The sequence below is a fragment of the Crocodylus siamensis genome, chromosome 10 (assembly GCF_052110815.1).
Source record: "Crocodylus siamensis isolate JL-2025a chromosome 10, ASM5211081v1, whole genome shotgun sequence".
Taxonomy (NCBI): domain Eukaryota; kingdom Metazoa; phylum Chordata; order Crocodylia; family Crocodylidae; genus Crocodylus; species Crocodylus siamensis.
The window spans coordinates 34,634,036-34,648,816 of NC_143404.1; the positions used below are offsets into that span (position 1 = coordinate 34,634,036).

The 14,781-nt window shown below is 49.1% G+C and overlaps 1 protein-coding gene across 1 annotated transcript in view; it reads right to left on the bottom strand.

The window, feature by feature from the left end:
* Nucleotides 1-8,667, bottom strand: part of DNAJC18 (DnaJ heat shock protein family (Hsp40) member C18) — a 38,642-nt gene extending 29,975 nt beyond the window's left edge. The window contains exons 1-4 of the mRNA XM_090064231.1: nt 8,537-8,667; nt 8,278-8,449; nt 4,932-5,077; nt 1,632-1,817 (exon numbers count right to left, since the gene is read on the bottom strand). Coding sequence (XP_089920357.1) covers nt 1,632-1,817; nt 4,932-5,077; nt 8,278-8,449; nt 8,537-8,573 — 541 coding nt within the window. The 5' untranslated portion in view covers nt 8,574-8,667. The remainder of the gene's footprint in view (nt 1-1,631; nt 1,818-4,931; nt 5,078-8,277; nt 8,450-8,536) is intronic.
* Between the last annotated feature and the right edge of the window lie 6,114 nt (nt 8,668-14,781).

Below are 14,781 nucleotides of genomic sequence, written 5' to 3' on the forward strand. Positions count from 1 at the left end.
TCCCTTCTTCCTGTTTGCTGTCAGAGGTCGTAAGCTTCCAGCTTCCAGGGAGTGCATGTCCTCTCCCTTCTCTAGCACTGACTCTGGCTGTTCTTTTTCCACAAACCTGGAGGTCTCCTCCAGCATCAAATCAATGAACTCATGGCAGAGGATGCTTTGGAGCCTTACCATCTCGTTCTGTGCTATCTTGCCTGTTCCCTGAGAGACCCCCAGGAGGCAGCACTCATATTGCAGGCCTTCTCCCACCTGGATGTCACCAGAAGGAACCTGTAAGCCACAGTCCCTACAATGCCAAATCTGGACTTGGGTGGAAGCCTCCATGGTGAGCAGTCCTGCCTGGACAGAACCCTTACAAGTACAAACAAAGGCAGTGGCAGTGGCTCTGGCATTGTGATGTCCTCCAGCCATTTCCTTGGGTCTCTTAATCTGCCTCTTTTCTCTTATTTACCTTCCTCCAAGCACACCTTCCCTAGCAAACTCTCCTGAAAGCAGGCCTCTTTACTGTTCCTTGGCCCCAAAGGGTTCCTTTTTCCCTGCTTCCTCACACCCTTCTCAAGGTGGAGGGACAAATTGACCACTGAATTGCCTGCAAACTGCTTGCATTGTTTGCTGCCTGTTTGCCTGGGGAGTCTCCTTTTATACCTGCTGGGCCTGCTCCAGCCTCTCCATAGGGCTTCTGTCAGGCACAAGCATCAGTTACTCAGCAATCATCAATCACTCAACTAGCAACACTCCCAGCTTCTCAGAGCACATGCCCCAAACACACACAGCCCACCAAACAAATACTCAGCAAGCCAAAGGCACAAGCAGTTCTGGATCACTTGCCTTTCCTGGGCAGGATCTGGTTCCTGGCTTCTCTTCCCATTCCCCTTCCTTGTCTTGCTACCAGCAAACTGCCTGCAAATTGCTTGCCCTGTTTGCTGTTCCTATTCACTTGCTCAAGCAGGGGATTGGACTATATGACCTCCTGAGGTCCCTTCCAACCCTAATTTTCTATGATTCTAGATAAGAGAACGTACATAAAGCAAGCCCAACGAGCATCATCTCTCTTTCATCCGTGGTCACAGAAGTACTCTACTTATTAAAGAGTTAGTACTGCTGCCACAGCATACCTTCATGTAGTCAGTGTCCATACCCACACACATCTTCTTGCATTTCCAAACTATACCTGAATTCAAGCAGTAGTGAAAGAAGAGTAACAGTATCCCTACCTAAGCCAGAATTTAACCTGCCTCAGCTTTTACTGCATTGAGTGTTCTTACCCCCCACAGCCCAATGGTCATTAGAAATCCTCAAAAGCAGAAAGCAGCTGAAGATGGTACCTTGGAATACACTGCATAGCTTGCTGACCCACACAGAAATGCCTGTGGTAGCAAGGAGGTAAGACCAGACTAGTTTTCATGAATTCTGAAAGTCTGAAGATATTATAAACCCAATTTAATATTGTGAACTGCAAGAGCTTTGCTAGCCACATCAGGCAAGAGAGTAAAAGCAACAGGTACTTTTGTGATAGTTTTACTAGTATGTAAAGTATCATTAGGCTCTTAAGCAATAGAAAGTAAAGAGAACTTTCCTCCACTGTTTAATATCAATTCTTTAGACTTCACAAGACATTATAAGCTGACACTAACCTGTAGGGAAGTGCCCACCAAAAAACATGTTGAATATTTCTTCAGGTGTGATATCTGCTTCAAATTCCCTGTAATAATTATAGTGCTTGGCATGGGCAGTGCTGAAAGTCTCTTCATCATTTCCAAACTGATCATACCGTAGTCGCTTTTCAGGGTTGCTCAGTACTGCAAAAGCATTACCTATTGCTGAAGAATAAATGAAAAGTGTTACCTATGAACATCACACAATATTTTCAAGTCAACAAGTAGAGTAGCAATAAATAGGCACAGGCTTAATTTCTGCTTCTCAAAGTATAACACTAGATCTTTTGGCAAGAGAGATTAATTGTTCATTTTATGTGCCATGCTAAGAAGAAAGTAAGTAACACTATAAATTCTGCTCTTATCCTGGAGAACAGCAGGAAGGTGAAGCACCCAACAGCATACTGAAGGAGTTAAAAAGCTCATTAAACTAGGGTGCCCTCCATTGTAGAAATCTACCAGAAGACTGTGACAATCCAATTTTTTACCAAGTCTGAAACCAAACAGAAGGTTCTAGACGAAGTATGTAGCTACATACCAATTCAAAGTTAGTAACTAAGGGGGATCGTTCAATGCTATTCTTGCTAGCAGCCTTTCCTGTCTCTTTCCTATTCCTTCCTTTTACATAGCCTCCAGAAGCCTGCCACATATCCCCAGAGGTATGCATACCTCAGTATAAGCAACATGGTTTTACGATCAACAGTGGCAGGGACAGAGCAAACTCCTCATATATAAACAGAAAAAAAGGAACCAAGGCCTGATGACATGGATAGACTTCATTTGACACATGCCACTACTGGCAAGTCCTTTTTAAGGCACAGAGCTAGGCAAGTTCTACCAGCCATCAGGGGACTGTTTTCAAGAATAAGGCTGTATAGCAAGGGGCCGCATCCGGCTCACCAATTCACCAGATCTGGCTTGTGGGTGGCCAGTGGGTTTGGCCACTGCATGGTGCTGAGTGGGCGGCACTGCTTTTGCCCAGCAACATCCACCTGTGATGCCATGGCATCAGCTATACACCTGGGTGGGGCTTCCGTTGCAGTGGGTGGGCTGGCTTTGGACAGGGTCAGGAGCCCAGATGCAGAACTTGCCAGTTGTGTCCTCAGCTGATGCCCCCACCCTCCCAGAACAGTGGAAGCTCCTGCCTGGAACCTTGACCCAGAACCTCTGGCAGCAACACCCATGGGCCCAGGCAGGAGCTTCTGCTGTGCCAGACCGACAGTAGTGTCTCTCTCCATCTCTCCCCCTCCTTTCCTCCCTCCAGCACCCAGCCAAAGTTGTAATTTGCCAGGACCCCCAATATTCAGCTATGAACCCAGGCAGGAGCTTCTGCCATGTTGGGCAGATGGCAGTCTCAGCAGTGGATACTGCTGGCAGGTTCTGCATCTGGGCTCTGGAACCTGCTGGCTACACCCACAGTTGACACTACCATCCACCCAGAACACCAGAAGCTCCTGCCTTTGTCCACAGCTGAGTGTTAGGGCTCCCGGTGAACTATAGCTTTGGACCAGTTCTGGAGGGAGGGGGAAAGAGGGAAAGACAGCAAGAGACAGCGCACACGCAACAGACAGCATGCATGGCACAACACAGCATGTGTGTGAGCGAGAAAGACACAGTGAGCGAGAAAGAAGAGAAGAGCAAGATGGATGTGGCCCTCGACAGGTCCCCAAAATGCATTAAATGGCCCTCTAGCCAAAATAATTGCCCACCCCTGCTCTGTAGCAACACTATCTTTGGAGAACAAATGTTTAAGTATGAGGGAAATTTCAGTAACTGGCATGTTAAAAAGTAAATAATTTAAAAATTTCTAAAATGATCTTGGTAAGTCCAAAGGCCATCAATTTTTGGCCATATTATGTACAGAGACAATAAAAAGGAGTAGGTGGTTTTCATTCTCCAGAATGTTTAAAACAAGCTCTCTCATCCCTCCTATCTATATGCCTTAACCTTGACCTGAAAGAATGCCAAAGAAGCCCAAGAGAGCACTTAGCGCCCTGCCCAATTTGAGACTGGCACTAAAAGACAATCCGGATACACAATGGCATTCACCATGATCTGAAATGAAAAAATTAGAAGGACCTCAACATGCTCACTGGTTCTGCGTCTTCCAAATGGTGTGCAAAGGATGAAACCACCCAAATGCGACCACCAATCCACTCCATGACCTACTCTCCAGAAAGACACTGCCATCTTCAGCTACATACTACCTTTCTCTTGGTAAAGTTATGTTCACATAGCTTTTGCAAACTTAAACTCAGCTGTTCCTTATATATAAGTAGAGTTTTTGTAAGATCTCAGTGCTATTTGAAATACATCTTTCATAGTCATATTCTTAAGGAAACTTGTGGTAAAGTCCAATCTCTTAACCAAAACAGAAAAAAACCCTTCACAACTTCACATCTTTCCCTACCTTAACACTGGATAATGAAGTACTTGTTTTGCTCAATTCTACCTAATGACAGTTCTATCCATATCTGTGAGATAGTAAGAAGGTAAAAGTTACAAATCTTTAAACATTGGTGTTGTTAGTACAGATTATATATTGTAAACTTATTCTAAAATCCAGAGCAGTAGAATAGTGCACTCAATCTTTTACTATTTTCATGATTTTAAGTTGTAATCTGTGAAACAACATACTGAAACATGGCTGACTAGACAACCAGGTAAGACGCTAATCAAACAGACCAGGGGCTCTTCAAGTTCCTGTAAACATGCTGGGAGTCTGCTCTGATGCACTGGAATTACAGCTAGAGTAAGGTAATTACCATGCTCCAGCATCCTCCTGCATCTCGTGTATCAGCATCTGTGCTTCAAAATGCTAAAGCTCATTCAATAAGATTTAGTTCAAGCACCCCTGCCGCCATTTTGAAGCATGGGGATGCTGATACATGAGACACTGTGGTGCTTTAATTAGAGCAGTTCTCAGAGCTGTTCTAATTAAAGTGCCTCCCCCCACCACCCCCAGAGCACATGTAAAACTGCTGCTCATAAACATCTCTGAAACTTCAGGAAAATGTGGGAGTAGATACTTCAGTGCCTTTTCCTTTATGACAGAATACTGAACTTTGAGAGGTGTGTTTGATAGGGGGACTCTCCAGTCAGGCAGCTATGGGATTTTTCTTTTAAAAAATGAGTGCATCCTATCATTGCCTGTGTAAATTAAAAACCATATAAGTTTGTATGAAGTCTTCAGCTGAAGTACAATGGTACAATGTAAAACAAGTTGTGCTGGGAAATTCTATTAAAAAAAGAAAACAAAACACTGGTCATCTCACATACCTTTAAAAGCTTCAGTTGCTCCTGGAGCTCGGTTCTTATCAGGGTGAAATTTAAGGGCCAGTTTTCGGTAAGCTTTCTTCAAATCTTCCTCACTTGCATCCCTCTCAACTCCCAAAATTTCATAATAATTCCTACACTTCTTTATTCTGAAAGTGTACACAAATTATTATTATTTTTTTTTTTTACGTACTACCTTCCTCCAAGTCCAACTTGGAAAAAGATTTCTTACAAGATACCACGTAAAATTATTCAATATGGCAAAAAAGTAGCAGTAGACACACACTGTACATTGTTAAGACACATAAGGAAGTACAGCACCATGTCAGGAATTGCAGGTGCGTTTATCACTTATCGTAAAGGAATTCTGAGGGCTAAAGAACAGTACAGACTGGGCATCCCTGTTAACTCTATCCAGCCATAAAGCAGCTGACACAGAGGCCGAAATAATGTACACTTTCCCATCAGGGCAACTCAGCCATCAATTGGGAAGAGCTCACTTAGAGGCCAGTTCTCCAAGATCACCCACCACTTGTTGCTCTACTCAGAAAATCATAAATACAATAAAATCAGATAAAATCATTCCATTTTATATCACACCCCACCTGTATCACAACTTTCACCATCAACTGGTGACTTTCATACATAATCACGCAAAAAAATCTCCATTCACTGTCACTCTGAGCATTCAGCAGTTTGTGACTATCAGCAGTTTAAGTCAGAGGCAGTGTTCCCTCTAAGCTGTGTGGCATACACAGCCGCACATGTGCGCTCATGCTGCACTGCCAGGTGTGCCTGCGTGGCCGCACACACCACACAGCTTAGAGGGAACGCTGGTCAGAGGTATCAAACTCACTTGGCCCCACAGGCCGGATTGGGCCCACAGACCAGCCCTGTGCACCAGAGCCACTGAGCAGAGCCAGTCTGGTGCAGGTGCCACATGCAGCACATGCAACAAACCAGCTCTGCATGCTGCATATACTATAGTGCATGTGCACCAATTCCAGCCCCATGCACTGCATACAGCATGCCCTGGCCCCAGCCCTGAAATGCATGAAATGTGTAACATTGGTTCAGGGCATGCACTGCATGCTGTACGCATGTCAAATCAGCCTCGAGAGCTGCAGAACCAGCCTGTGGGCCCGATTCAGACCAGACCTATATCCAACACACAGGGCCGGTGCAGTACAGGTGCCATGTGCGGCATGTGCCCTTGACCAGGCCCAGGCCCACATGCTGTGTGACGCATACACACTGACTCCAGCCCTGTGTACAGTGCATGCCAGACCAGCTCCACCAATCATGAACAGCGTGCAGAGCTGGGGTGGGGGTACACTGCATGCAGTGTATGAGGCTGGTCTGAGACTCACAAACAGCACCATGGACCAGATGATAGGGTTCCACAGGTCAGATCTGTCCCATATGCCATACCACTGACATTCCTGTCTTAAGTGATCTCCACTAGGTAAATTCATAGCTTAATGGCAATTACTGAATGATGTTCCAAGATCGAATTGGTTAGCAGACAATTCCTGGGAAAGTAATTTGGCTTGTTGAATAAACAGATGTAAAGATACATCACATCAAAATTTATGGGTTCTTTATCATTGTAAAAGCAGTATGTCAGGCCCTTGCTTAACACCTGGGTACCATGAGAGCTTGAGGGTGGCCTAAGCTGTATGGGTGCATCAGGTCTTATAGCAGCAGTTCTCAATCTTTTGGGACTTGAGGCACAGCTCAGAAAATGCTAGCTCTAGTTTTCAATCATTTTTGACTACGGAAAAATAATAGAGCAGGTTTTTTTCTGTTACAAATTACTCAGAGACCACAACAGGTCAGAATGGTTTTAACACTATGGATTCCTAATTGAAATCGGTGAGTTTATCTTGTGCTGTGTGGCACCTCAAGGTCCCCATGGAAGGATCTTGTGGCACCCTGGTTGAGAATCACTGTTGTAGTGTAACTCTTAGGGTGTGCTTGTCATGCCCTTACGGAGAGACAAACAGGGGCAATGTGCCGCCAAGGAGGGGAGCACAGGCTAGCAGCACCTAAGCCCTGACCATCTTTTGTGAAATGATATTGCCTCCCTTCAGTTACCAAGTATATACATTTTTAACAAAGCATAATTTTTATCCTTTTTACTTCATTTCTTACTTCACAAATTAAACTTCATCTCAGTAGGACGTCATATAAGCTTGCAAAAACGTGCCAAAACAGCAGACGTTCTAGCCCTACCCCCACAGATTGAGTGGTGGCACCCGCTTAGTATCTTTTGTAGGTCTCAGTGTCATAACAACCAGCAACATGCAGATCTATAACCTGGGTATCTATTCCCTAGCAACTGGACACCAGAAGTTGGTTTCATATAGGTCAGGTGAACACGAGCATCTGCCACTTAAAATAGAACAGTTAGGCTTCATTTATCTAAATTACTTTCACTTGAGAAGACTAGATGGCAAAGTCTGACCCCAAAAAAGTGAAAAGGAGCTGGGCTGGGCTGGTCTTCCAATACCACCTCTCTACTCATACCACAATGTTTAATTGCCTAAGGTACTTACCTGGGCCCCACCCCTGTAGAACCTGGGCACCTCATAAGCTGTAACATTTAGCTTGACAACATCCTTATGAAGTAGGGAAGCAACATATTAGCCTCATTTTTGGATGATCAACTCAGACAGTCCCCAGGGTCACACAGGATGTTTGTGGAAGAGCTGAACTTAAACCTGGTCTCCCACAGGCCAAGGTGGTACTTGAACCAATTCAACCTCCCTGGCAGGCAACCAGGGGTAGGGGTAGGCTGGTTCCTACTCAAGCAGTTCACAGCTGGAAGGGTTGTATATCAGGACCCAACTGTACTGACTAGGCTGTGAGGAAAATGTGGACAGTATCTGAAGGCACTGCATTACTTTGCCTCTGATAACCCTCATTTAATGACTAAGGCACCAACTCTCATGAAAAGAAATGCCCATAGTGGGTGCCTGTCTCCACACACAGACTCTCACCTGGTGCGCTCCTGGGGCTTCAAAGCTGCCCTTTGGAAACCTCTGTACCCTGACATGCAGGGAGAAGGTGTCAGGGCAGGAAAACACTGGGGAACAAACTTTTGCTGGCAACAGCAGCTCCTGGCAGCCAGGTGAAGTCACGGGAGGCCAGGCCTGAAACTACAGGGCTCCACGTCTGGGCCCGGAGCTGTGTGACATGTTCAGGGCTGCCGGCTCTGCCTGCTGGCTGGCGGGAGCACCCCGTGCTGCACCCTTGGGATGGGAGCGACCTCCGGGAGGCCCGCGTGACGCTGCCTGCCCAGCCCCGTCCTGCCCGCCCGCCCGCGCGGAGAAAGCGGCGCCGCTACCTCTGCACGCCGCACACCTGCTCCTCCGTGTACGCAGCGCTGGGCTCCGCCGCTCGCGCCGGGCCCTGCTCCTGCCTCTGCCTCGCAGCCGCACAGCTACAGCCACACAAGCCGGAGCCGCCGCCGCTCCCATCCGCGCCGCGCGCTCTCCGCCGGTGCGCGTCCAGCAGCGCTGCAAAGAGCCGCCAGTCAGACCAGACCCGACGCGGCCCGGCCCACCACCCGCCCCCCGCGCGACGCCCCCCCCGGCCCGCACTACCTTCGGCCCAGCGCTCGCCGCTGCCCAGCCCCGCCATGTTTCCGGCGGCAGCTCCTGCAGCGGTCCCGAGCGACTGCCGCCCAACCTGGCCCGACTCGGACTACGCTATCCAGCGTGCCCCGCGTGCCGTCTTGGCGTCACAATGGCGGCGTTAGCGTCACTTTGCGCGATGACGCCACCCTGCTGCCTATAGGAAGGGGGCAGCGCCTGCAATGGAGCAGTCACAGCCGGGTAGGGAGGGGCCCTGGGAGGGGCGGGGCGGGGCGGTCTCCATAGAAACCCTGGCTCTGTCAGAGCTCCGCGGATGATGGGGTCTCCATGGAAACCGCCCGCGGCCGGGGGTTGCTGGGAATTGGAGTCCGTCCGCGGCTGGGCCCGCCATTTTGCCCAGCTGGTGTAGGTGGACCCTGCTGCTGAGGCTCCCTAGGCCTCAGGTTATCCTGAGAGGGCTTAAAAAGAGGACATGTCCGGGAAAACCGGACCGATGGTAATCGTATCTCGGGAGCGTGACTGGTAGCATCCAACTGAGCCCACAACACCCGGGAGAAGTGGCGGTGCTCTGCTGCGTAGGGGTGTGAAGGTTAAATCCGGGGTTGGCAGCTACGCAGAAGGGGGGAGGGCTGCACTACCACAACAAGGACCAGGCCCCTCGTGGCTGCTCCGCCGTCTGCCCCGGCACACCAGCATCTTACGAATTGAGGTTTGAGTTTTTTGGCTCTCTGCTCAAAAAACGTTGTTGACCCTTGTGTTAAACAATCCTTTAACTGATGAGCCCAGTGATAATAACCACTTCTACCTTAGCCGTCCTAGTTTGGCTGGGGCGGGTTCAGTCCAGGAGGGAAGCAAGGGAAGGGAAGCCCTTGCTGTAGGCCAGCAGGAACCAGAAGGCGTTAGGGAAAAGGGGAAGGGAGGGTGGTACCTATAGCTGGACTTCACAGACCCTGGTGCAGCTGTTTGCTGCCTCCCCATCACCAGCACCAAGCAGCCGGGCCTCCAGGCAGGCCACTGTCACCTGCCGTGAAGCCCAGGCTGCTCACAGGAGACAGTAGTGAGGCTGCAAGTGGCTGCATCGGGGTCCACTGAGCCTACCTATAGGTACTAGTCACCCCTCCCCCCTACTCTGCTGTGTACAGGGGCAGGGCTTGCTGTTGCACCCCCTGTGGGAATAGTAGACTGTTCTTTAAAGAACATTTGCAGCTGTTTTTGTTACTCAGAAGTCATTGGGATTGCTGGGAGAGATAGACCTGAGTTATAGCTGTTGTAAAGAATTGTTTGCAAAACATTTAGTATATTTCATAGACATTAGGGCTGGAAGGGACCTTTCATAGATTTCTAGAGTCAGAAGGGACCTGGTAGATCATAGGGTCTGACACCCTGCTGCAGGCAGGAAAGAGCGCTGGGGTTAAGTAACCCCAGCCAGATGCCTGTCTAATCTCCCCTGGAACACCTCCAAGGTAGGGTAAAGCACCACCTCCCTTGGAAGCCCATTCCATATTTTGGCAACCCTCATTGTAAAGAATTTCTTCCTTATGTCCAATCTAAATCTATTCTTCATTTTGTAGCCATTATTTCTGGTAACCCCAAGGGGTAAACAGAGTGCCCCCTATTCCCTGCTGACCCCTCCACTGAGTTTGTAGACAGCCACAAGATCACCTCTGAGCCTTCTCTTGCGGAGGCTGAAGAGATTCAGGTCCCTCAGTCTGTCTTCATAGGGTCTTACCTGCAGGCCCTCAACCATGAGTAGCCCTCCTCTGAACTCTCTCATGGTTATCCATATCCCTTCTGAAGTGCCTCGCCAAAAACTGGATGCAGTACTCCATCTGTGGCCTCACCAATGCTGCATAGAGGGGAAGTATCACTTCCCTAGACCTGCTCGTGATGCACCTACTGATGCAAGAAAGTGTGTGTTTAGCATTGTGTCAACCAGGACTCCAAGATCTCTTTGCACTGTTGTGGTACTCAGAATGGTACCCCCCAGTCCATAGGTGCATTGGAGATTCTTTCTCCCCAGGTGCAGCACCTTGCATTTATCCTCGTTAAATTGCATCCTATTCTGATCTGCCCACTTCCCCAGTCTGTCCAAATCTGCCTGAATTCACTCCCTGCCCTTCAGTGTTTACTGTGCCCCATAGTTTAATGTCATCTGCAAATTTGGACAAGGTGCTTTCAACACCATCCAAATCCAAACCTTGAAGATCATCAAATCCAGCCCCCTGCTCCAGGGGCAGGAAGTCAGCTAGGGTCAAAGGGTCCCAGCAAGATAACCATCCCAACATTTCTTGAAAGAGTCCAGAGTAGGTGCTTGCACCACTTCTGGAGGGAGTCAATTCCAGGCCTTGGGGACTTGGGCAGTAAAGAAGTCTTTCCTTATGTCTAGCCTAAAATGGTCATGGACTGTTGGTCTTTGTTATCCCTTGGGATGCTCTGGTGAACAGGTGCTTCCCCAGATCCTGATGCACACCCCTTATATATTTATAGGCTGCCACCAGGTCACCCCTGAGCCTGTGCTTTTCCAAGCTGAAGAGTCCCATGGCACTCAGCCTTTCATCATAGGGCCTATTCTCTTGCCCTCTGATCATGCGTGTGGCTCTCCTCTGGATTCTCTCAAGCTTCTTTGACATCCTTCTTGAATTGTGGAGCTCAGAATTGGATGCAGTACTCCAGCTGCGGCCTCACCAAGGCTGAGTACAGCAGGAGGATGACATCCTGAGATTTACTTGAGAATCATCTATGGATGCAAGCCAGAGTTTTGTTTGCTTTAAGCTGCAACATCACATTGGCGGCTTATGTTCATCTTGTGGTCAATCATGACCCCCAAGTCTCTTTTAGCCGTGGTGCTAGCGAGTGTAGCAGTGCCGAGCCTGTAAGCATGCTGCGGGTTTTTTCCCCGAGGTGGAGTACCTTACATTTTTCTGTATTTAATGTCATCAGGTTTATATCTGCCCACTTACTAAGCTTATTCAAGACAGCCTGGATCACTGACCTGTCCTCAGGTGTGGACACTATGCCACGAAGGTTAGTGTCATTGGCAAACTTGGCCAGCAAGCTTCTGACACCAATGTCCACATCGTTGATAAAGATGTTGAAGAGAACCGGTCTAAGGACAGAGCCCTGGGGGGCACCACTGGTAATGGAGCACTATAATGATTCACTTCCATTGACTGCTACTCTCTGGATCCAGCCTTGGAGCCAGTTTCTCTACCATCACACTGTAGTGTAGCCAAGGCCACATTTGGCCAATTTTTCCATGAGGAGATCGTGGGACACCAGATCAAAGGCTTTTTTATAATCCAGATATATGATGTCAGTCTCTTCTCCCTTGTCCAGGTGATATGTCACCTGGTCATAGAAGGAGATGAGATTGGTCAGGCAAGACCTACCCACGACAAACCCATGCTGGCTGTCCCTCAGGTTGTTGCCGTCAGCCAGCTGATCAAGAAGGGTCTTTTTGATAATTTTCTCAAGAACCTTACCAGGGATTGAGGTCAAGGTGATTGGCCTGTAATTCCTGGGATGTACTTTCCACCCTTTCTTGAAGATGGGTACCATACTGGCCTTCTTCCAGTCTTCAGGTACTTTGCCTGAGCGTCACGAATTTTAAAATATTTTTGCCAGTGGTTGGGCTATGACACATGGTAGCTCCTTAAGTACTTTAGGGTGTAATCTGTCAGGACCAGCTGACTTGAAAATGTCCAGCCTCCTAAGGTGTTCCTTTACAAGGTCTACACCAATGCTGGGTATAAATACGCCCTCACCCTGGTTGTCCCATGTCGTGCTAAGCAGGGTGGTCCCTTTGGGCTGATGAAAGACTGACATGAAGTACCCATTAAGCAGGTTGGCTTTTCCCTGGGTGTCGGTTATCAGTTGTCCCATTTGGTTCAGCAGGGGTCCAATGTTACCCTTACTTTTTTTCCGACTCCCTAAACACACTGTAGTGTAAAGAAAAAGAACTTCACAATGACACCAGCACTGCAGTCTCTGGGTGACTACCTCAATCCTCCTCTCCCTCCTCAGCTCATAGCCTGAAATGGGGAGGATCAAGGAAAACACCACCTGTGCTTCCAACCCCTTAAGCCCCACTCCCAGAGCCTTGTAGTGCCTCATGACCCGGCTGGGATTGCTCCAAGCCGTGTCATTCATGCCCACATGGTTAAGGAGCATAGGGGAGTGGTTGGTGGGCCGAATGAGTTTTGGGATCCTCTCGGCCACGTCCTGGATACAGGCCCCCAGAAAGCAACAGACCTCCTGGGCTAAGGGCAGCAGATTGCACCCTCAGTCCCCCTCAGGAGGGAGTCTCCCATGATAACCACTCTACGAGTGGCCTTAGGGAGAGCAGGGGCGGTAGCTGAGGATGAGCCTGTGTTGTCTACTAGGAGCTGGCAACTCAGCAGGCTCTACTGGGGCTGCAAGAGGTTTGTACCTATAGCAAAGCTCCAGAGGGGCAGTGACCTTGGTGCTGCGGGCCTTGGGGCCACTGACCACCCTGATCCAACCCCCTGGCTGGACAGCATGGGAGATCCCCGAGTCCTTCTGTGTCCTGGAAGGTGACCTTGGTCTACCCTCCGTCCAAAAGCCACCAGCAGCTTGCTCCGGCCATGTGAAAGGCAGGCTGGCTGTGCCCAAACAAACAAACAAACTTTGGGCCCTTGCAATTTTTTTGGTGGAGCATACCCATGGTTGCGGGGGGTGGGGTGGTGGGAAGGGTGAGCTGATGGTGGGCTGTCACTGTGATGGAAGCCCCTAAATTGAAACGGTGGGTTTTTAATTGTGACCCACTGGTTTAGTTTAGAGGAACTAAACCCCCCTCACATATACAAGTGCCCTAAGGGCATGTGTAAATTAAACAGGGGTTCTAAATTGAAGTGGTGGATTTTTAAACCCACTGCTGCAATTAAAGGCCCTCAAAACCCCCATGTTGTGCACGCACCCCACACTTAGCTGCCTCTGGCAGTGAGGAGGGGAGGGTGAGCTGCTGGCAGGCTGAGTGGTCCCTGGGCTGCAGGGGTAGGGGAGATGGTGCTTTCCACTGTGGCAGTGGTGGCCCCCCCTACCCTGCCCGCAGGCATCCAGCTCGGGCAGTTCTGGGGGGCACTGTAGCCATGGAAGGAAATGCTGGCCCCCTGCACAGCTCAAGCCAGCAGGCAGGCTGGTGTGGGGGGCTGTGGAAATCAGACTCACTGCTTTTCTTCCTGGGCCTGACTGTCTTCCCAGGCTGCTGTAGGGTTTCCTGCAGAGCCCCGTGCTTTGCTCCACAGCTGTAGGAACAGCAAACTAAGGGTGTCTGTAGATGAAACAAAATTTCCCATTTACATCAACGCAACTGTGTTTGTTTTTGCATGACCCAGGATTTCCCACCCCTTTGAAGTCCAGTTAGTGCCTTAAACTAATTTGTGTCACTTTCCAGTTACCCCGCTCCATCTGTGGATTTTGTTTGTGCGAACAGCCAGACTCCAAAGACTTCTAATTAATTCCCTTCGCCATGAGGGGGCGCCGTATTCCGACCTGTAGGCAATAGGTGCCGCTGCGTGTTCTTTTTTACCCTCCTTCACTCCTCTGTCCTTCCTCACAGCACACAGTTCAGGCAGGCTGGGACAGGTCTGCTCAAGCCTATTATTGTTATTATGGGGGAGAGAAGTAATCCTTTAATTTTCTACCCCCTCTTAATTATTTGGGCCGCCTGCCACCTATAGTGTATGTTCTCCCCCCCCCGCCACCTATGTATCCTCCTGTCCTCCCGCGCCCCCTGCATGTACCCTCCACTTGTGAACCCTGCACCCCCTGTCGTTTGCTGCCACTGCAGTGGACGTAGCTCCCATTGACAGCTGTGGCATCACCGTAATGGTAAGTTTTTTGCAAGTAGTTTGAAACTTTTGAGTGAGTGGTTACATGACTTTCTTCAATATGGCAGTATTGCAAACCTGCTGAACTTCATCACATTCCTTTTCAAAACCATGACCAAAAGTCCAAGGGCAGCAGGACACTGCCTGCCAGACACAACACCTAGGATGTGCAGGTAATATGTCCCACCGACCTTGTCTGTGTATGTGTTGGGGAGGGGGACAAAAGTCTGGCTTTTCAATTGTGTGCCAATTCCCCCTCCCCCCACCCTCTTCTTTTTTCCCCCCTCCTTGCAGAAAACTTTTGTGGGCAGAACTCACCTGGGACAGCAACCAGCTCACAGCCCAGTGATGAGGAGTAAAAGAGTGCATTGAAACTATCCTCCCTTTTTTTTTTTTTTCACATTT